The 20,820-nt window shown below is 46.2% G+C and overlaps 8 protein-coding genes and 2 long non-coding RNA genes across 14 annotated transcripts; 7 read left to right on the top strand and 3 right to left on the bottom strand.

The window, feature by feature from the left end:
- The first annotated feature begins 183 nt into the window (after nt 1-183).
- LOC126315345 (uncharacterized) lies at nt 184-4,287 on the top strand. Its single transcript, XM_049992597.1, has 4 exons — nt 184-382; nt 542-614; nt 736-822; nt 930-4,287. The coding sequence occupies exons 1-4, from the start codon at nt 290-292 to the stop codon at nt 4,175-4,177; spliced, it is 3,501 nt and encodes a 1,166-aa protein (XP_049848554.1). The 5' UTR covers nt 184-289; the 3' UTR covers nt 4,178-4,287.
- A 56-nt stretch (nt 4,288-4,343) lies between these two features.
- Nucleotides 4,344-6,104, top strand: LOC126315340 (ubiquitin carboxyl-terminal hydrolase 14-like). Its single transcript, XM_049992590.1, has 3 exons — nt 4,344-4,411; nt 4,493-4,612; nt 4,726-6,104. Exons 1-3 carry the CDS (start codon nt 4,396-4,398, stop codon nt 6,003-6,005), a joined length of 1,416 nt encoding a protein of 471 aa, XP_049848547.1. The 5' UTR covers nt 4,344-4,395; the 3' UTR covers nt 6,006-6,104.
- On the bottom strand, nt 6,085-9,115 carry LOC126315343 (mitochondrial substrate carrier family protein W-like). Its single transcript, XM_049992594.1, has 3 exons — nt 7,102-9,115; nt 6,956-7,017; nt 6,085-6,878 (listed from the first exon to the last, which is right to left on the bottom strand). Exon 1 carries the CDS (start codon nt 8,993-8,995, stop codon nt 8,096-8,098), a length of 900 nt encoding a protein of 299 aa, XP_049848551.1. The 5' UTR covers nt 8,996-9,115; the 3' UTR covers nt 6,085-6,878; nt 6,956-7,017; nt 7,102-8,095.
- On the top strand, nt 8,935-10,460 carry LOC126315344 (SAP30-binding protein-like). Of its 2 annotated transcripts, none has more exons than XM_049992595.1 (3): nt 8,935-9,266; nt 9,526-9,703; nt 9,784-10,460. In XM_049992595.1, the coding sequence occupies exons 2-3, from the start codon at nt 9,533-9,535 to the stop codon at nt 10,366-10,368; spliced, it is 756 nt and encodes a 251-aa protein (XP_049848552.1). In that variant the 5' UTR covers nt 8,935-9,266; nt 9,526-9,532; the 3' UTR covers nt 10,369-10,460. The 2 variants fall into 2 exon arrangements, with proteins under 2 accessions (XP_049848552.1, XP_049848553.1); XM_049992596.1 differs by having other exon boundaries at nt 9,143-9,266; nt 9,343-9,703.
- On the bottom strand, nt 9,709-11,732 carry LOC126315342 (vacuolar protein sorting-associated protein VTA1 homolog). 2 transcript variants are annotated; one of them, XM_049992592.1, is made up of 3 exons: nt 11,549-11,732; nt 11,364-11,460; nt 9,709-11,256 (listed from the first exon to the last, which is right to left on the bottom strand). In XM_049992592.1, the coding sequence occupies exons 1-3, from the start codon at nt 11,665-11,667 to the stop codon at nt 10,513-10,515; spliced, it is 960 nt and encodes a 319-aa protein (XP_049848549.1). In that variant the 5' UTR covers nt 11,668-11,732; the 3' UTR covers nt 9,709-10,512. The 2 variants fall into 2 exon arrangements, with proteins under 2 accessions (XP_049848549.1, XP_049848550.1); XM_049992593.1 differs by having other exon boundaries at nt 10,068-11,256; nt 11,364-11,464; nt 11,577-11,732.
- A 97-nt stretch (nt 11,733-11,829) lies between these two features.
- On the top strand, nt 11,830-13,208 carry LOC126315341 (uncharacterized). Its single transcript, XM_049992591.1, has 3 exons — nt 11,830-11,973; nt 12,061-12,202; nt 12,273-13,208. Exons 1-3 carry the CDS (start codon nt 11,914-11,916, stop codon nt 13,163-13,165), a joined length of 1,095 nt encoding a protein of 364 aa, XP_049848548.1. The 5' UTR covers nt 11,830-11,913; the 3' UTR covers nt 13,166-13,208.
- Nucleotides 13,209-13,875: 667 nt separating this feature from the next.
- LOC126315331 (uncharacterized) lies at nt 13,876-15,520 on the bottom strand. The gene is made up of 6 exons (XR_007555940.1): nt 15,453-15,520; nt 14,747-15,177; nt 14,608-14,690; nt 14,261-14,543; nt 14,027-14,152; nt 13,876-13,965 (listed from the first exon to the last, which is right to left on the bottom strand). It is a non-coding gene; the product is annotated as an uncharacterized LOC126315331 (long non-coding RNA).
- LOC126315330 (uncharacterized) lies at nt 13,955-14,441 on the top strand. Its single transcript, XR_007555939.1, has 3 exons — nt 13,955-14,022; nt 14,118-14,236; nt 14,363-14,441. It is a non-coding gene; the product is annotated as an uncharacterized LOC126315330 (long non-coding RNA).
- Nucleotides 15,521-15,626: 106 nt separating the features above from the next.
- LOC126315366 (isopentenyl-diphosphate Delta-isomerase 1-like) lies at nt 15,627-16,918 on the top strand. The gene is made up of 4 exons (XM_049992615.1): nt 15,627-15,770; nt 15,881-16,072; nt 16,145-16,282; nt 16,347-16,918. Exons 1-4 carry the CDS (start codon nt 15,644-15,646, stop codon nt 16,592-16,594), a joined length of 705 nt encoding a protein of 234 aa, XP_049848572.1. The 5' UTR covers nt 15,627-15,643; the 3' UTR covers nt 16,595-16,918.
- A 304-nt stretch (nt 16,919-17,222) lies between these two features.
- On the top strand, nt 17,223-20,787 carry LOC126315235 (uncharacterized). Of its 3 annotated transcripts, none has more exons than XM_049992475.1 (2): nt 17,223-17,608; nt 17,808-20,787. In XM_049992475.1, the coding sequence occupies exons 1-2, from the start codon at nt 17,456-17,458 to the stop codon at nt 20,667-20,669; spliced, it is 3,015 nt and encodes a 1,004-aa protein (XP_049848432.1). In that variant the 5' UTR covers nt 17,223-17,455; the 3' UTR covers nt 20,670-20,787. The 3 variants fall into 3 exon arrangements, with proteins under 3 accessions (XP_049848432.1, XP_049848434.1, XP_049848433.1); XM_049992477.1 differs by having other exon boundaries at nt 17,389-17,594; nt 17,808-20,687; XM_049992476.1 differs by having other exon boundaries at nt 17,395-17,608; nt 17,961-20,687.
- Nucleotides 20,788-20,820: the final 33 nt, after the last annotated feature.

Genomic DNA, 20,820 nt, shown 5'->3' with positions numbered 1-20,820 from the left:
TTTAGTGGGCGCCTCCATCTCGCACGCCCCTCGTCTCTCTTTCAAGACGTCGAGCGGGCCGCGGTTGCTCGCGCCGGGCGCGCCGACGCTCTCGCGCAGCTTGCTTTGGCACGGTGTGACACAGTGAGGCGCAATATAAAACAAAAAATTAGAAATATAGCAATCTTTCAGTACAGAGGGGGGTTTACTTTATAATTACTGTATTATTTTTATGGGTACACCTGTCTTATTCCCTTAGAGCTGATAGCATCGGTATAGCCATCATAAACTTGTGAATGCAGGCGTAAAAATGAAGCGCAGGTTGACCCAGGCATTTACCAACCGCTCGGTATCCAACCCCGTCAACTTTGAGGTGAACTCGAACATTGCCGCTTACAATCTCGTACGTGGCTGATAGAGCAGTTGGTCTGCGTTGGTGTTTGGCGCGGGGCCGGCGGTGCTCGGGCGTGTTGGTTTTGAGCGAATTCGTGTACACGCGAGAATTAATCGTCACTTTCCTCCGTTTTCTAACCCTTCATTTCACGTGAACCGAGACGCCAAGAGCATTGATGTGAAAAAGGAGCAGATTAGAGAAATATCGAAGCAGTTCAAGAAGTACTCCAAGTTGGTGCAGGGTACGTGCGTACGCACGTTGTGAACGGCCCTGGGGCGTAAGGCTGAGAGGGGGTTTTGAACGTGCTTTTTTTTCTTTTTTTTCTTGTTCGCTTGATGGGGGCGCTGACTGAATTGAGCTAGGTGAGATTGACTGTCTGAGGTTCATTTCCGAGCAGTTGGACGAGTTCAGCAGGCTGTTGAAGACGCAGCCGGAGTCTTTTCAGGAGGGTGCGTCTCGTTGCGGGGGTTTTGCGCGATGACGCGATAAGGCGCGAAGCGGGTGCGTGTGGATGTTGACGTGTTTTCTCCTGTGTGTGTGCGTGTGTGTATGGCAGTGGCGTGCATGCTCGAGATGTCGGACTGCAACAAGTACCTCGCGGAGATCAAGGATCGCCTGAACAACAAGATGAACCACTTGTTTTGCAACCGGTACAGTTCTTTTTTGAACAACGAGGTGACGCCGGTTGTGGAGAACAAGAAGAACTTTGACAAGGAGACGATGGAGTACGACAGCGCTTACACGAAGCACAAGAACGCGCAGAAGAACATGAAGTTGTCGCTCAGGGAGAAGGAGAGGGAGGAGGAGCAGTTTTTGGCGTACAGGGAGTCGTACGCGAAATCTGAGGCGGAAATTTTAGAGCAGCTTCGCCAGACCAACGCGAAGGCGGAGAATTTGGCGATGCTGACGGTGGTGGGGTACTGGTACATGCTCAAGAGTTATTTCAAGGAGGGTAGCGACGTGGTGAACAAGATGGAGTCGAAGATTAGGAGGCACAAACAGCACTTGAAGTTGCAGAACAAGGCGTCGAAGATGTTTTCTCGTCCGCTGAAGGAGGTGTGTGAGTCGGAGGGTAGGCGCGTGCCGGCGATCGTGGTTGCTTGTTGCGAGTATCTGAGGGCTAATGGGGTCAAGACGCAGGGCATTTTTCGCGTGTCACCGACGAAGGACGACTTGGACGAGTTGCGCATGTCGGTGGACCAGAGATACGTGAAGTTTGAGGACGAGAGCCCGCATTTGGTGGCGGGTTTGTTGAAGTTGTACTTGCGGGAGTTGCCGAGTCCGCTGTTCGAGCACCACGATCTCGGTGGGTTTTTGAAGATCGTGGAGGTGGAGGATAAGAAGGAGCAGGTCGCGTTGTTGAAGAAGTACTTGTCGGAGCTTCCGTTGAGCAACTACAAGTCTATGCAGCACATCATCAGGCTGTGCGTGGAGATAGCTGAGAATTCGGACGTGAACAAGATGACGGCGCAGAACCTGTCGGTGATTTTAGCGCCTAATTTTTTCAAAGTAACAGAGAACCCGGCGGAATTGCTAATTAAGCAAATGGAATCGATCAATTATTTATTTTACTGCCTGATTGCGAACTACGCGTCTATTTTCGAGGTGGACGACTTGAATTTGGACAAGATAGATAGGGAGATGGACATGGACGTGTTGGAACAGTCGGACGAGGACGTGTTGAGCGGCGAGCAACAGTTTTACACGTCTTCGGAGTCGAAGATATTTTCGCCGACCGAGGCGTCTGAGGCCGGAGCGCCTCAGAGCTTGAGGTTGGGTCAATATGAGACGGCAGGTGGAGGGGCGAGACAGTCGTCTGAGGGGGAGGAAGTGCAGGAGAGCAGGCGGTATCCGTGGTTGTTGTTGGGCAGAGGGGGAAGGTATAAGAAGTCGTCGGTTAGTAAGTTGTCCTATCATTCTTCTCGGGTGCCGGCTACGATTCACGGCATACACAGGAATCAGAGGGACCAGGGTGGCTCGGACCGGGGTTCCGTCTTGGTTGGTCTTGCCTCTGCGTTTCAGAAGTCGGACTCGGGAGGATCTCGGTTGTCTATGTCCGTCGACAACGCGCGAGAGGCGTCTGGAGCGGAGGGTTCGCTTTCGCAGGGCGAGCAGCCGGAGGCGCATTTCAGAAGGGGCCTCGTGGCGGGGAGGGGGACGGACGAGGAGAGGAGGGGCGGCGCGCTGAGCGGCAGCAAGGTGATGCTGTCTTCTTCTCCCGGAACGTACTCTTTGAACAACGAGATTTTAGAGGGGGGTAAGGAGTTGAAGTCGGAAGAGGTGGACAGGGGGAGGAGGGGGGCGTTGTCCGGGTGGAGGCAACAACTCGGGGAAGGAGAGACGGACGGAAGTCCCGCGCAGGCGCATGAGGGGTCGGTTCGTTTTTCTGAGCGGAGGGATGACGAGAAGACAGAGAAAGACGAGAGACGGGGATCGCTGGACATGTATTTCGGTCCGTTAGGGGAGGTGCCGTTTGAAGAGCCGCTAGAAGAGGTGCGGGAGCAGGTGGAGAAGCGAGTTGGCGATTTCACGTCTATGAACGACGAAGGTTTGAAGTATTTTCTCGGTTTGGACTATCCGATCATTACGTCTAGGGTGTTTTCTTCGCGTCCGTATCACAGCCTCGTTGGCTCGCTTTTCAGCTTTATAGAGGCGATGTCGGTTGCCGCGAAGTTCGAGAGCGAGTCGCCTGCCGAGTTGGTGCGTCTGTACAAGAGGGCGTCGGACGACCTGCGAGAGAAGGCGCAGCGGTTTTTCGACTTTCTGTCTCACGCGTCTTCGACCGAGCTGTCGAGCGCTGAGAGGGAGCTGTGCGACGCGACTGAGATCTTGTTGAACGGCGTGCGGTTCATCGCGATGAAGAGCGGGGCCTGCACCACCAAGTCATATCAGAATTACGTGCAGGAGTTCATCCTTGGGTTCAGTACAAATCTGGCGTTTTGCCTTGAGTCGGTGATGGTGAGGGAGTTCGACTTTTACAAGGAGAGGGTGTCGCTGCTGCTCAAGAAGATTGTGGACATGTACTCGAGCTTCTTGAACGACATGATTGGGAACGCCTCGTCGAGCGGCGACGAGTTGGAAATTTCGAACGTGGACGTGTTTTACATGCTACGTTTTTCTGTGTTGCGGACCAACTTGAGCAAGAACACGACGTTGTTCAGGCAGTGCCTGCAGGACACGGGGAAGATTCAGGCGCTGCTGAAGGAGCTGGTGGGGGGGGACGGCGGGGCAGTGCCCCAGCTGCGGAGGGTCGAGTGTATCAAGGACCTGACGCAGTTGATTAGGAAGGACCTGCTGATAGACGAGAAGAGCTCGAACGTCGACCCGTACATCGCGTTGTGGGAGGAGATAGTGTCGTTCACGGAGTTGCTTGATTCGGATTGGGTCGCGGAGGTCAAAAGGGACGGTCGGCCGGTGAAGGTTAGCTTTGTGTGTGCGCTTTTTAGCGTGCTGTTGGTCGAGTGTCGAAAATGGATGCCTGTGGGCGAGGAGTGGTGCCTATCCTCTTTGGAGGCGCTTGAATCGGTCGACCGGTTTTTGAGCGCGACCGAGGTTCTGAGACAGCACATCGCCGAGCTCGTGATGGGAAAGGGCGATGGTTTCGACGACTTGGAAATTTTAACGAACTGCTTGTTTTGCACTTTGTATGCGAATTGTCAGAGTTTGATGTTGAAGACGGCTGAGTTTGTGTTGAGCAAGGCTAATGACGGAGACGAGTTGATGGGCATCATAACGTTACTGTTCAAGATTTTGAATATTATGGAATTCGTGTTTTCGAAGACGTCTCGCTTGTTCGTTTCATGAGAGAGAGGAGTAGGTTGGCAATTTGTGTCTTTTGTATGTGAGGTTGTAAAAAAAAAAAAAAAAAAGAGTTGTACGAGAAAAAAAAATTTTATCCGAATTTCGCGGAGAGAGAGAGCGACGTGGTGGGCGCCTATTTTCGGTTGGGGTTTTTTTTTTTTCCATAGAGCGCATACACGAGGCCGCATCGAAGGTGTGCCTGTTGCAAAAGTTTTTTTGAAATGCCCTTGGTCAAAGGTTTGTAGTTGCCGATGCGTTTCTTCTTCTGCGCGACGCGAGAAGCCCCGCTTTTTTTTTAACGAGTGTTTTGAATTGCAGTGAATGTGTGGTGGAACAAAACGCTCTACAAGGACATAGAGTTGGACCTGGATAGCCCCGTGGACCATTTCAGGGTGCAGCTGTTTTCCCTGTCGAGCGTTTTGCCGGAGAAGCAAAAGAGTACGTGAGAGAGGCGAGTGCGCGCGAGAAGCGTGTGTACGCGTGTGTGTATGCGTGTGTGTATGACGGCGTATTTCTCTCTTGGCTGACGTGAGAGCGCGACGGTGGGGAAGTTATTTGCAAGGGCAGGATGTTAAAGGATGAAGAATGGGATGACTTCAAGAGTTTGTTGGTGCCTGATTGCAAATTGCTGATGATTGGTTCGGCGACAGAGTTCAACGCCGCTACGACGCCCGCGCCTTCGTCGCCTGAAAATGTGGTGTTTATAGAGGACCTTCCCGCGGACGATCAGCCTGGCGAAGACCTCCCTCCTGGACTGATGAACATTGACAACACATGCTACTTGAATTCGGTGGTGCAGGTGTTATTTTCGATGTCGGAGCTCGTGGAGGCGTTGATGCAGTTTGAAGGGTCCGCGGAGGACTCAGACCAGCAGATGGCGCTGACGTCGGCGCTGAGAGACGCGTTTCGCACGATGAAGAGCTCAAAGAACAGCGTTCACTTGTACGACCTCTCGCGAGTGTTGAGGCGCCACTTTGCGCAGTTCAACGAGCGACGAAACAACCGATACGTGCACCAGAGCGCGGATGAGGTGTGGGTACAATTGACGTGGTGTTTGAAGAAGCTGCCCAAGATTGTAGATTCTCCCGACTCGGGCGACAACGGCTTGTCTCAGTTGTTGGAGGGCACGCTGACGTCGACGATTCGGTGTTTGGAACCTATTGAAGAGGAGCCCACGTTTCAGAAAGAGCCTTTTTTTTTGCTAGAATGCAACATTGAGGGGAAAATGAATTATCTGTATCAAGGTCTGAAACTGGGACTTGAGCAAGAGTTGACGAAAAACAGTCCCACTTTGTGCAGAGATGCCAATTACTCCAAGGTGTCTCGCATCTCTAAGCTACCTTACTACCTAGTGATTCACTTTCTGCGTTTCTATTGGAAGCAAGAAGTGAAAGGCGGCGCCGGAAAGAGGACGAAGATCCTGCGTCCGATCGAGTTTCCGTTCGATCTCGACATGTACGAGTTCTGTACCGACGAACTCAAGGAGAAGGTCAGCGCAAAGCGCGAGCAAGTTTACGCGTACGAGGCCAACAATGGCAGCGGCGACGTGGAAGTGACCCAGGCGCCCCTGCAGAACGAAACCTGCTTTTACGAACTGTCTGCCGTCATCACCCACAAGGGAAGAGAGTCGGACAGCGGACATTACGTGGCCTGGGTTCGCGAAGAAGGAGTTGACGACTGGATTTCCTACAACGACGAGAAAACTTCTAAGGTAGGACAGGAGGACATCAGGAAGCTGATGGGCAAAGGCGGAAGCGACTGGCACTTGGCGACGCTTTGCCTGTACAGGACGAAGCAGTATCCTTTGGTCAAGAAGAAGACCCAGAGCTAGCCGTTGAGGGTGCATTTTGTGTTTTTAGAAAAAGGGCTTGTACGCCACGCTTTTCGAAGTGACAAAATAAAATTACGTGTTTGGGATTGCTGGTTTTAATGTTGTTGATGTGCAGACGGTCCTTTGAGGGGCCACTAAGGATACGGTTTGAGCGTGGGATACATGTTTACGGCCTGGGTGAAGAAGTCTGCCACGCCCATTGACGGGACGTCTACGTCTATCGTGGTCAGCCCCGACGTGCTGTGGTACACTCTACAATATTTCCTGACGTTGGACATATCTAGGAGTGTTCCCAGCCCATCCGCACTGCGTTCTTTGATGTATTCTTGAATGCAGTATGTCATTTGGTCGACCAGTGCCGTGTTCAAATTGACTGAAAAGTGCAGCGAATAAGAGTTTTCTCCGATGATAGAAGACGAGATTCCTATAAAACCGCTGGCATTTACTTCTTTGTAGAGCGTGTGCGCTTGACAAGTGTCTAAAATAGTTAGCAGATGCATATATCGTCCTTGTATGCTCATTTGTTCGACAATTCGGCCAAAGTCTCCAGCCAGCAGTTCGTCGGTTTTGAATCTCAGGAACCCCTCTCCGCCGTGTCCGGTCATATAAAGAATCACGTTTGATTTTGGACCGCTCATCATTCTTTTACGGCGCAACGTATGCGGTTCATGACGACCGAGCAACACAGACGCCAAATTTCTAACGGTCACCGAATCGTAGCGATAATCAACTTCAATTTCCGGCCCATAGACATCCCTTCCGGGCTCGCTCATGACTATAGAGCCTTGGACCATGTTCGATGGGCTGCAGGCCATGACGTCCGTCAGCATTAAAATGATGTGGCCGTCGTCTATGCCAAAACTCTTAATCGCTCTGCGTTTTACAGTCAGTTCATACACTGCGCACGAAAGGTGTCTCTCCCCAGCGCATGCGGCATCGTTCGGACGAACCTATAGAACCCGAGTGTATTCGACGTGTGTCTATAATCGTACCAGGTACTGCTAGATGACACCTATTCGCATTCGGTCCCCACATGTATCAGTTATGAGAAAAAAAGGCAAAAAAAACGGGGCCCGCGACGTCAGTTGCGACCTACCAGTACCGCCCACACGTCTTTATGGCCGTCGTTGGTGTTCGTCACGAACGATTTAACGTATTCGATGCCCAAGCCCGTTTCTCTCAGCCCTCCCGACGCAAAGCACAATATACACGCGACGACCAACACGAATAGAGTTTTGGAGGGTTTCATGGCGACAGCAAAGAAAGAGGTGCACACAAGCCCAGAATGTGTTTTTTTTTTTCGAGGGGAGCTCACAACCTTTGTGAAGAGTGAGATACAAGTTATTTTTTTTTTGTTTAATGAAATTTTTTTCGTTCTTCAATGATAAAATGCTTTCAAGAGATGGCACAGAGACTTTGTAGTCAGCGCATTCTTCGGTGGGCTACGCTGAGTGGTGGGTGCTTTTTCTCGATTGCATGGTTTCTCGATCGAGTGTGTACATTTCTCATTGTGGAGGGAGGGTCCATGAGGCCGACGTTGAACCCCAGTCCTTCTCCCAGAAGCGACATATGTTTTTTATGGAAATGGAATTACGAGCCCAAACGCGGAGACGTGGTTTGTTTGTACCCGCCAGGCGGCCAACGTGATTCTGCGGCGGTAAAACGGGTCGTGGGAATAGAAGGCGACGTTGTCGTTCCACGCCATAGTTCTCCTCGACAGGTTGAGCAGAAAAATGGTCATGCGGTTCTTAAATCGGAGCATTCCAGAGATGGCGCCCCGCTTTCCGTAGTGATCGTTCCGCGCGGGCACGTGTGGGTCGAAGGGGACAATCAATTCAGCTCAGTTGACAGTAATACCTACGGGCCCGTGCCGATAGATAGAATTCAAGGCCAAGTGTCGCGAATTATTTTTCCTCAAGATTCAAGTGCTGAAGGCAGAAAGTTGGAGCTGGAATCATTTATTCCCGACCCAACTCGAGTTTGCAAATCGGTTAAGACAACTTCAGAGCAAGCTTCGGGTAATTGATGCAGCCGCATCCGCTCCGATCTCGGCAGACGTTTTGGAGACTTTTTTTCGGCGTTGCGTGCCTTCAAACGACCCTCTCTAAGAACCTGTACATGTATTCGAATGAAACAAACATAATGCTGCACGCAGGAACCACTCGGACTAAATTCGTAGCCAAACCTCGGTAGAACCCGAGGACTCCTTCTTCTTTCAGCGTTTGCTTGGCCAGCTCTGATATGGAGGACCGCGAGTTTTGTTCCATTTGTTGTCTTATGCGGAGTACTTCGTGCGGATAGGCCACAATACTGGCGACTATTTTTGACAGCACACTAGAACATATAATTTCTACAGAATTGAGTTCTGAATTTTTTTTGTTTTTCCGTTTTCTGAATGTGAGTTTCGCGCGCTCATAGAGAGGAAATTGAATGCAGACATGGGCAACGCCCAACAGAGAGGGAAAGAGTCCTCTTGTCAACCCGGTCTTCCCTTCTCGTAACATAGCGGAGATAGCTTCGTGTATCGTCAGCTCTTTTTTACACCGATTGCTGGCATCTTGCATCTGGAGACGAGTCTTGATGACCCAAAGAGGGTTGGTCAAGGTGACAGTAACCACACCGGCACCCAACGCCGAGAACAGATGGAGACTGAAGGAGGTATCGTCTTGCTTGCCGTGTCTCATCTGGATGTGCTTCAGAGACGTATACGTTGACCAATATATGCTCCACGTAGGAAGTAGACCGAGCAGAGTCACCGACAGTCCGCGGTAGAGCCCAAGGAACCCGTTGTTACTGACGATTTCTCGAAACACAAAAAAAATACTTGTCTGACTTTTCATAGAGATTTGACGGGTCTTGGCAGTGTCGAGCGGCGCCGTGAAGAATGCGGCAGTCGCGCCAGAAAACATTCCAGATGCGGCAGAAATCAAATGCGTGCGAGAGAGTGAACTAGATAAATGCTGCGCATCGCTATTTTCTTGGTAGAGCATTGACGTTGGACCCGCGATGCACCTCTTTCCTTCAAAGAGCTTGTTGAACAGACCCTTCTCTTTGCACAAAAAAACACGGGCCCAGTCAGAAGCCCTAGCTCTCAGTACGCACGTATAGAAAAGTATGAAAAAAAAACGAAAGACACGCAATTTTTTGAAATTCTAGTATGGGACATACACCTCTCTAAAGGCCTGATTCTCGTGAAACCAATAGATTGGGTGGTCTGACCAAGGCGAAGCCCACGGTGATCTTTCATAGAACGCGAACAACGTACGTTTTACCAAAATACTGCGCGTACATATTTGACTATGTACAGCTAAAACACGTCTCCTCTCTAAATGAACAGAGCGCGTGCATATGCGTCGATCCTCTCTATCCGCCCCCCATCACCAGTGGCTTCAGCTCAACTCAGAACCCTCGTCAACCAAAACCATCTGTTTTATAGCTTTTGTAAAAAAAATTTTCTTTAGTCAAGCCGAGAGGCCGTGTTTTTCCTCCATATTCCCTAATCTCTTCTTGATCTCGCTAGGGCTTTCATGAGGAAATCTCTCACCCTGGTGAATTATAGGCCTTTTGACCTCGATTCGGGCGAAGACCGTTTGAAAAAAAACTATGAACGGCGGTCTCCCGACTACCCCACACAACAACAGCCTATGGCTCTTCCTCAGCCGCCACCGGATCCACCATCAGAGCCACAAGAAAAAGAGGTAGATCGCATGCACTTTGCAGTTTACTTTTTTTTTCTCGTTATCCTGACAAAATTATTGTGCATACTACCATCAAATAGAATTCCTCCAACCTAGACAAAGTCGATCTCTCGGACACTTCTGATGCTCCGAGTCACTGTTCCACCGACTTCCCTTCGTCCACTCCCTCCAGCTGCAAAAAAAACTTTTGGCATCATATCCCCCCACCTTCTGAGCCCCCTCGAGCCGCACAGGTTGATCAGATCCTCAAGCTTTTAGAGTGGACCAAAAAAAACCAGAAGAGCATCAACAGCTATCTGCGCGACACCAAAGAGTTTTATAATCCTTACTTGCTCACAGGGATGATAAAATTGTGTAACATCAACGAGTTTGGCACCAACTATCCCAAGCACCTGTGCAATCCTGATCAACTCTTGGAGTGCGACTACTATGAGAATATCGTAAAAATGCAAGAGGAACGAGAGAGGATGAGAGCGTCGAATCAGAAGCCGGGAAGAAGGTCAGCGATTGACTTTGTACGGGAAATGCAGACTAAAAAATCATCTGCTCTGTTAAATTCAATGGCCAATGCAGCTTCTTCGTCTATAGGCTCACATTCTGCTCCAAATTGGAGTAGTCCGAAATCTTACCAGCCACATGATCCATTGCCGAAGAAAAAGAGATGAGTCCTTTCTTCAGAAAGGAACCCCAACTTCACTGAGCGGTTTTTTTGTAGTATGGGGCACACATCTTTATAAAATGTATAAAACGAAGACGACTCATTTGTTATGTGCATAGATAGGATTAGAAACGAACATACGAAGGTAAGTTTAATCATAATTTTTGCCTGTCAATACTTTAAGAGCCTCGTGAAGATAGTGTACGGCCACATCGGTGTCGTCGAATTCCAAGGCGCTGAGTGCACTTCGAGTATGCTTACTTGCTTCGAGAATCACGTCTATTTCTTGCATCGTTACGGGCTTCGTAACTGACGTTGAGCGTACTTGGTGAACAGGTCTTTCCGAAATTTTTTTATGCTCAGTGGCAATTGCAGACGAAGGGCGATTTGTTGGATTCATTGGCTTTGCGAAGAGATCGTCTGTATTATTAGTACCGTCGAACCCAAGATGCACGGTTCCCTTGATTGGCTGATCTGGTACCTCATTTTTATAGGTGTTAGCAGAGATAATAGAGAGCGATGGATTTGATACGCCCTTCAAATCGCTCTCCAGTTTTTGGTTCAGACCAGCAGGCGATGGATCAGCAGATGGCCGGATAATCGGGGCCATCCTGCTATCAGAAGGTGCATGTCTTTCTCTAAGATTTCTGGTAATCTCGGCAGCTTTCCATTTCGCATACTTTGCCATATCTTCAAATTCTTTTGTCATGACACCTTCAAATTGCTTCAGCGATTCTATGAGTATGCTCGCATGCAAATAGGCAAGGCCATTCTTGGTACTTAGCGTTTCTGACGTCCCCTCGCTCTCCTTGGCAAGTTCAAACACTTTCAACGCAAAATTTTTGACGTAATCGGTTCGGTTGTTGGGAAACGCCTTATCTATAGATGGTTTGTCCTGTCATACCCGTTTATGTCAAAGAGGTACATGGTTAATCAAGAAAATGACGCACACAAATTGTTACAGAATATATCGCTGTCCCACAGTATTTTTAAATCTCATACTCTTTCAAGTGTGTCCATGATCTTTGCCAAGAACGCCAACTCTTCTGGACGCTGTGGCTTAGACCTTAGCTCAATTCCTAGCTGTGCGGCGTAGGTTCTACCTGATGTAAAAAGGTTAATCTTACGTACGTACGACGTGTGCATCCTGGTCTCATTTTTCACTTAAGAACGTATACATTTCGCACCCCCAAGACCAAAAAAACTGCGACATACAGCAGTAGGCTATGAGCGGTTCCTCCTCTTGCATCGCATTCGCCAAGTTCAAAAATTTCTTAAGGGGTTTGAGGGAGGGAGGTGGTTCCATTGTAGTAACAAATAAAAATAACGATCTTTTAATGAAAGTGCCAAAATTTTAAAACAGACAAACTAAAACGAAAAGGTAATTAGTCTGAGCAAGCGCCTCAGCACTCTGATTACTTCCCTCAGTGACGTAAAATATATGGAATCATTATTTTTGAGATAAAGGCGTACAACATGCGAAAACAAAGCAAAAAAATATTTTTGAATTTTTAATGCCAAATTAATTTAGTGTAGACTGTATTTACTACTGATGCAAATGGATTCGAATGCGCTTGAAGCTCGCCTGCAGCAGCAGCTGATAGAGACTGTGGTACGTATATCATACTCTAGCATTTTGACTTCTTAAATGTGGCTGTTAAGAGTCTAGCTTGACCGTTATTGACATGCTGTTTTTTAGAAAAAAATATGTGTACCAGGGAAAGGTATTCTTGCTGCTGATGAAAGTAGCGGGACCATTGCAAAGCGTCTTGCCTCAATCAATGTAGAAAACACGGAGGAAAACCGTCGTGCCTACCGTGAGATGCTATTTTGTGCACCAGGTGTGTATTCCTTTTAAAATTATGTCAAGTTATTTTTAATAACGTACAACTAAAATTTTCAAATTGACAGGTCTCGAGGAGTGTATTTCTGGTGTCATCATGTACGACGAGACATTGATGAAACACGGTAGGAAAGATGGCACCTCTTTTGTAGAATATATGAATTCTCGAGGAATCGTTCCAGGTATCAAGGTAGACAAGGGTGTCAAAGTCTTGACAGGAACCAACGGAGAAACAACCACTCAAGGCCATGATGACCTAGACACTCGATGTGCTGCCTACTTCTCTAGGGGTGCACGATTTGCAAAATGGCGTGCAGTAATCAAGATCGGTCCTAATGAACCATCACAATTGGCGATTGATGAGAATGCTCGTGGCCTGGCCCGCTATGCCTCCATCTGTCAGGCAAACGGTCTTGTGCCAATAGTAGAGCCAGAAATTCTTATGGACGGAAAACATTCTATTAAGACTTGTGCTGATGTCTCTGAGCGTGTGTTCTCTGCTACCTACAAAGCGCTCATGGATCATCACGTCTTTTTAGAAGGAACTTTGCTCAAGCCTAACATGGTGGTTCCTGGTGCTGACAGTGGGGCCAAAGCAACTCCAAACGAAGTTGCCTCGTATACTATTCGTACACTTCAGCGTACTGTTCCTGTAGCCGTGCCTGGCATCGTATTCCTGTCTGGAGGCCAAGCCGAAGAAGAGGCAACTTGTAATCTTTCTGCCATGAATGCCTTAAGAACCACGAAGCCCTGGTTCATTAGCTTCTCTTTTGCTCGTGCACTTCAAGCTTCTGCTCTGAAAGCATGGGGTGGTCAGGAAAGTAATGTTGATGCTGGTCGTCAAGCTCTTATGTCTCGTGCCAAGGCCAACAGCCAAGCACAGCTCGGGACTTACAAGGGTAGCTCCTCAGGAGATGCAAGTAGCAATGTATCTCTCTTTGAGAAGGACTACAGATACTAATTTGTTTTTTTAATAAAGTAGTCTTGGTCAAATTTGATTAGAAGTTATGAATGTTTTATAACTAACAGGTCTTTGAATCAGCGTCAATTTCTTAATTGATCATATTTTTTTTGCAGACTACAGAAGGCCGTTTGAGAAAGAGCCTTGGCTTATTATAGTTTGTGTAGCCATCCTTGTAGATCTTGGTATGTGATAATAATTTGGTTTTTCACATCAAGGCCATTATATATCCAAGGGCAAACTTTCGCCATAATGATTTATAAAATACCGTTCATTGGATTATGTATATATGTATATAATATGTATTTTTTTGCCAAATTGATGGGGTTAAAGTAGTTGGTGATAGCTTCGATAAGTCATGGATGGTAAAGCAGAAATTTGACAAATTTTAAAGGAGAGTGTTTTGAACGGGTTAATGGACTCAAGATCAAATAAGAGTTGCCTTTATGGCAGAAGTAAAAAATGTTGCCGAATTTGATTTTTATTCTTTTTATTGTTAGAAAAGTTATTATACGTTATCAGACTCAGACGGGAACATCTACTTTGTCGAGAATATCCGCAATTAAAGACAGTGAATCTTGAACTTTTATCTTGGAGCCTATACAAATGAAGTGGTACAAAATAAAAGGTAAGATATCCTTAACAATATCAGGAAATGCAAATTGATACTTTTGCATAACGCAAATTCCGCGGGTGGCCAACTCTATAGTTGAGCATATATTTGGAGGTATGTGGCAATCCAATGTTTGAATGCTCCCATTTATCACGGCCAAAATGTTTCTTATGTAGGTGACGATATCCTAGAGAGTTTGTTAAGTAGGGCTCTGGTTTGAGAGGAGGTATTGTTTTGTCTCAACGTACGTCGTCAACTATCACTTTTGATAAGGAACGATATGTAGAAGGTTGTAAAGAAAATTGTTTGTTTACAACGATGGATTCTTCTTTCGTGCAGTTCGAGCCGTTGATGCAGCACAGAAATGCATCCAACTGCATAGTTCAGGAGTATGAATATGGTTGGCTTTTGCAATGTGACCGATACAGGCATATCTGTGTGTGTCACAAATAATAAGAGTATGGTAAACAATCATTTCGTACCAGATTTTGTTGGAGTGCGCGCCCTGAAAGATTTACAAACGACGCAATAACCAGTGGCTGATACACTTCTAAGCAAGAATACTGATCTTTTATTTCAATAAGTTTCAAAAGTATAGAGGTTTGTTCTAGTTCATTCATTAAGTGGATGTTATCTAGAGCCAGAATAATACGAAAGTCCGACTGTTCTAACTGGTTTTTAGTCGGTGTTGTATTATTTTTTCGAATTCTTCGCTTTTGAATCTTTGCAAAATAAAACACAATTTCCTCATAGGAAGAATATTCCCTATATATGATAGAGCATTAGCGAATACAGCAAGTCGTTTTTATAGCGAAAAAGCGTTTCGTACTTGAGGTTTTTTGAGGAAGTTTGGTTCGAACGGCAATCTATACTTCTCAGAACACAACCATTGGGCCAGAGCGATTTATATGCCTTTTTCTGCTGTTTAGAGAAAATCGTTTTGTTGATTGGGTTTAAAAAAAACGTACTTGCTTAACTAATTCAAAAAAACTATCTGTTTCTTGCTCTTTGATAATCAATAGGTTTGATTTGCATAGAGCAGCAAGCGCGATACCGTCGATTATGGATAGGGACATGACTATGCTTTACTAATATACAATATCCGTGATCTTCAAGTTTATTCAGAGAACACATGAAATAAGACGTATTTCGGTATTGAAAAATTATGCATAAGCTAACACGCTTAGGTGTGATGAAACTATTTTATGCGTTGTTGTTCCAGAATGTGGACAATTTTTTGATAAAGTCTTCGTGAGTTTTTTAGCCTTATCTTGGGGAACTTTGTAAGTGCCGGGTGTCCGCTAGAAGCTGAAATAACAGTTTTCAATATTAGCTCTTTAGCACTAGACAAACTTGGCGTGTCAGCCGCTTTGTGCAGTCAGAAGTAGAACTGTCCAACCTGAGATGCGAGATGCACGTTAGGTTGCCTAAATTATTATGTAAAATTTAAGAAAAAGGGTGTTGACGCCATCAAGACTGTATTTTTCAATGACATTGATGGCTAGAGTTCCGCGCTTTCGAATGGCCTTTATTGCAAGTAGGCTTTGAAAACCAGTGCTTCACAGTGGCAAATAAAGGTCCATTTTTGGGCGTATTCTTGAGCACAAAAACACTTGTAAAAATGGATCGTCATCTGTCATTCTCAATAGCTCAAAGGGCAAAGCGCTAATGTACCTCGGGATATTTGAGTTCCTACGCTGTGCTGATCCTGAGTCGAAAAAATTGAATTGACCCGGGGTTTTATGCTATACAAAAGCGTGTTTGAAAAAATAATTTTTATCATTACTGGAATATAAACTTTTAATTTGATGAGTTAATATCTTTTCCTTCACGCAAGTATATCTGATATGGATTTATCAGAAAGCATGAGAAAGTTCAGGACGGAAATCAACTTGGAGAAATACGATCCATTTCAAGTCTCTTTGTTGAAAGAGGATTGTATATTGGTTGATAGGGAAGATAAGAGAATAGGCAAGGCTTCGAAAAAAAACTGTACGAGTAGGAGGAATTGTCAGCTTTTTTTGGTTGTGAAGGTAGAAAGATACAAGATATTGGCTTGGTTAGATGTGACGCGTCTATATTAACCCTCATTAATATGAAAGGCCATTTGAGAAGTGATGTAGATGATGGAATTCTGCACCGCGCATTTAGTGTATTTTTATTTGATGAACAAGGAAGGTTGTTGTTGCAACAACGTTCGAAATCCAAAATAACCTTTCCGTTATTTTGGACTAACAGCTGTTGTTCACATCCACTTGCAAATCCCATGGAAATAGAAGAAGAGGATCAAATAGGTAATGAACCCTGACAATTTTTGGATGTTTTTTTATACGCGAAGTTGACCCTTTGCATTTCGGTGGAGGTAGGAATTCGTCGCGCGGCTCAGCGCAAGTTGAATCAGGAGTTAGGCATCAATCCTGATGAGTTAGATTTAAATTCTTTTCACTATCTTACGCGAATTCATTATTCGGCTTCTTCGGATTTGAACTGGGGGGAAAACGAAGGTAGATCACATATCGGTTTTTTACAGAGAAAAGATAATTATTTACTAACCGAACACACATTAAGTGGACTACATTTTGTTTTTGAAAAAAAAAGTCAATATAGTGATCAATCCTCTGGAAGTCAATGACGTACTCTACGTTTCGCAACAAGAACTCAGAGATTTCATCGAGTATTCTAAGACGAATAGTCTTGTCAAAATCACACCGTGGTTTTTGCTAATCGTCGAAAACTATATTTGGAAATGGTGGGACGCATTGCTAGACGGAGTCCTGGACAGATATCGAGATGACATCATACACCACTACACATAATGTATATATAGACCAGCTCGCCCATACGTGAAGGCCCACATGGTATGCGTCCTTCAATATTGACTGACTGGCCGTAGCCATATTGAGTGGCGATGGTCTTCGGTAGTCACAGAATGGGTTGTGCTAAATGTTTGGTGCTGCCGAACGACGTCCGGATATTTCATTGTGTTGTTCGACAAAAAAGTGTGTTACGAATAGCCTCTGCCGTTGGTCGTCGTACATAGGTCCATTTTTTAGATGCACATAACCGTAGCTGAATCCGAGAAGGCCAAAGTGACATGCTTCCAAGTTATTTGAAAGATCGACCAAAGAAAATGAAGTGTGGTTCTGACATCGTAGTTTGGGAATTTAGGCACCAACTTGTCACTTTACACTTTACAGATATTTGCATTTTTCTTTATTTTTCTGCTTCGAGACTGAGTCGTGTTACTATAGGATTGAAGTTCACATGCTATCCTCAAAAAAATCTACTCGCGGAGTTAGCTAGCTGCTTTTGCATAGATGATGCCTTTCAATCTATTTAACTCCGTGTGCTCGGTCTTGCACTGTGGAACAGGCTGGGGTGGCACGGACAATGGCAAAACACAAAACCGCGCTATTGATATTTTTTAATACGCAGAAGCGTTAGTCGTTCTTTTGGGACGAGAAGGGCGTGGCTTGCATTTGGCCATAGAAGTTTAAGCTATAATGCAAATCGTCTCGTTCTCTATTTCAGATTTTTTTGGTCAAGCTGAAATTGGTCGTTTTTAATACACTTTTTTGTGTAAATAGAATTTTTTAACTTCAGCTGGGCTTATAAAAGCTTTGTGTCGCAATTGGCAAGTGGCTCTGGTTTTTTTTGTGCCAACAGAGAGCGCACTAATGTCTCGCCCACCTGAAGTCAATTTGCAGGGATTTCCTCCTACTTCTTTCCCACAAATACCTCAGCCCATTTCGTCTGCTCAAACTCATCGGACCCTTCCCATCCAGCACCAATCTGTAGAAAAAGACATATATCAAGGTATATCGGACAAGGTTCGTTATTGTCTCCTTTCGCGTTTTCTACGGTGCTTCTGTTGGCGCAGCTGTTTGCTTGTCGTCGTCTTGTGACACCAGGGAGAAAAGCTCTCCCTACACAACCATGTGTTGTACACGGTGTTCCTGAATTTGGTGTAATACCGTTAATCGAGGAAGATTCGACAGCTAACTTGGTTTAAATTTTGGGGTTGGCCAGTTTCATACTCTATCAATTGATCCATCTGCGCCATCGCCTCAACTACAGGGCTATCCATATCCGCAACAGCCGGAGTTGTTTCAGCCAGAATTGACACAAAATGCCTTGCTTCAAAAACCTTACCCGTCGTTGCCTGCTAACAGCCAAATGCAGCCTCAGAATGTAGAGCCCACATTCGATAGTCGTACGGCTTTGCAACCATCTTTCAATCAGAGTCAATACCCTCAGCAAACCACCTTAGCTGTACCAAATCCTTCTGTGGGCAATGGCTACATACAGCAGAACTCGAATTGGAGAGCTCAGGGCGAGCAGATTCAGCCCGCTAATGTGAATGCGCACCTCCTTAAACCTAATTATGGTTTTCAACAGGTCCCTGTCAATCAGCCGTTTTCGTCCCCTCAGCAGCAACGACTCGGCACTGAAACGGCTTCTGCTGCCCCCAATTTAGACTCTCTTAAACTTCCTAGTCCGATCACTTCAAGCCATTGCCAGTCTATCAAGGTCGTCTATGATACCACAAGTCTCGCTAATCCCCCCCCAGCTCACTCCAAATACATCGTGGAAGAGAAATACGGGGGAACTTGTTCTCCGCGCTACATTCGCTCGACTGTCCACAAATTTCCAATTTCCAAAGATTTGCTTGCACAGGGCAAACTTCCGTTTGCAGTCATCATACAGCCATTCTCCGAGCCCAGGTATGGCGAAGAAGACGTTCCGGTCGTTTCCATGGGCGAAAAAGGACCCATTCGGTGTCGGCGCTGCTCAGCCTACATTAATCCGTTTGTCACTTGGCTGGATAACGGCCGTTTTTATAACTGTTCACTATGTGGTACACAAAATTCGATTCCGGATGAATATTTCAGTCCTATTGAATCTAACGGTCTGCGACAAGATATAGCCGATCGGATCGAACTATGCCGTCCCAGTGTGGATTTTATTGCGTCCCCCGATTTTGTTGTGAATCGCCCTCTGTCTTCGATTCGTTCCCCCATCATTTTTTTTTTGCTCGACACCAGCAGCTACTCTTTTCAACTTGGCCTACCGAGAGCATTCGCCAACTCGCTGGAACAAATTTTAGAATATCACTTTGCCGAAAACGCCGACACGAAATTTGGATTTATCACTTTTGACAAATGCATTCATTTTTGGCAATTTCACCCTCGACTTCAAAAAGTGGTCGTTCCCAATATCCAGCAGGCCTTCGAACCCAAGCCCTTGTCGTCTATCACAGCGGACTACGCTACGTGCAAGGACAAGATCGTTACCTGGCTAAGAGAGGTCGTCAAGACCAACAAAGAGGGCAACAGCGAGAGTTGTTTCGGCGCTGCGGTGAGCATGGCATTGCTGAATCTGCGCAAACTGGGCGGTCGAGTCATTGCCTTTCAGGCAAGCCTTCCTTCTCACGGCCCCGGCTCATTGAAACAGCGTGACAAACTGTCTGCGTATGGACAGGACGAGGAAAAACACCTTTACGTGCCCCAGTCTAAGTTCTACACCAAGGTCGCCAATGAATACGCGAAGTCTTTTGTGGCATTCGACCTCTTTGTGTGTTCTAACGTTTATGTTGATTTGTGCGATATTTCTCAACTCTGTCAGCTGACGGGAGGAGAGGTTCATTATATTAGCAACTTCAATCCTCAGTACCACGAAGAGAAGATTTTCTACGATTTGCGACATTCCTTGATACGAAAGCATGGCTTGGATGCCATTTGCAAATTACGGTGCGGCGAGTCGCTGTCGGTCGACCGCTACGAAGGAAATTTCAAACCAGGAGACACAGACATTGAATTTTGTACCATCGACTGCGACAAAGTTTTTATCGTCTATTTAAAACATGACGACGTGTTGCAGGAAAACAAAAACTCGGTTATTCAATTCGCCATGGTGTACACGTCAGAAGCAGGGGTTCGATTGATTCGCGTGCACACTGCCTATTTTGCGGTTGCCAGCACGCTTCCAGCTTTATACCGAAGTGCCAGCATTGAGGCAGTTCTGAGTGTACTTCTACGACGTGGAACCTCAAAGTTCGGAAGGCAGTCCCTGACACAAATTCAAAAATATCTGACCGAACACGTTGCCAACATCCTTTGCGTCTATCGTAAAAACTGCGTCAAGCGCGACTGCTTAACTACTCAGTTGATTCTTCCAGAGGCACTTAAACTTTTGCCAATTTACATCTTAAGTGCCCTAAAGCACGTTCTTTTCGCCAACCCGATATTCCCAACTCAGGAGGGTATTGTGTCAATCATCGATTCCCGCATTTATTTTGCTCAGCAGATCAAAACCGCTGCTCTCGAATTGCTAGAAGTCCTGTTTTACCCGCGCATCTATCCGTTACATCCCCTCTACGATTACCTCCAACTTGGAACAGCCAAGAACGAATATGGCGATTTTAACTCAGAATCCGAGGAAGACGTGACCCTGTACGGGCTGGATGACTTCTACGGGAGCTACTGGCTGCCTCACATGGTAAGAGCTACTGCTGGTCAGCTAGAGGCCGGATGTGTCTATTTGGTGGACGATAGTCAAAAGATTTGTCTCTTATTCACTTCTCCGATCAATGGAGCCATATTCAACTGTCTTGTGGACAATCAGTGGCAGTTCAAGTACAACGAGGATGATAAGTTCAACCTCAGAGTACAGAGGATGATTTGCGCCATTCGTTTCTGTCGGGCTTCTTATCAGCCCATTTATGTATTCGACCTGAATGGCGACACGATTCAAAAGAAGCAGCTCATATCCAAGTTAGTGGAGGATGGGACCAACGACAACCTCAGGAAAGGACAAACGCCATCTTTTTCTAGGATGAGCTATGTAAGTTATTTGTGTTACGTTCACAGACTAATACAAGATGCTGAATAAAAAGTGGAGTGAAAACATTTTGTTTTAAGGCGTGCGTCGACAAGCCGGCGGTTTAATGATCTCAAGCGCACTGGCCTTTTTCTGTTAAATCGACGACGTTCGTACGTTATAGGATTGCAGCTGGTGGTAGAAGAAGTTGTCGCAAAACTTC

Source organism: Schistocerca gregaria, unplaced genomic scaffold, assembly GCF_023897955.1.
Source record: "Schistocerca gregaria isolate iqSchGreg1 unplaced genomic scaffold, iqSchGreg1.2 ptg000569l, whole genome shotgun sequence".
NCBI lineage: Eukaryota > Metazoa > Arthropoda > Insecta > Orthoptera > Acrididae > Schistocerca > Schistocerca gregaria.
Note: the sequence above shows the minus strand (reverse complement) of the source record. Positions and strands in the feature narration are given on the sequence as shown.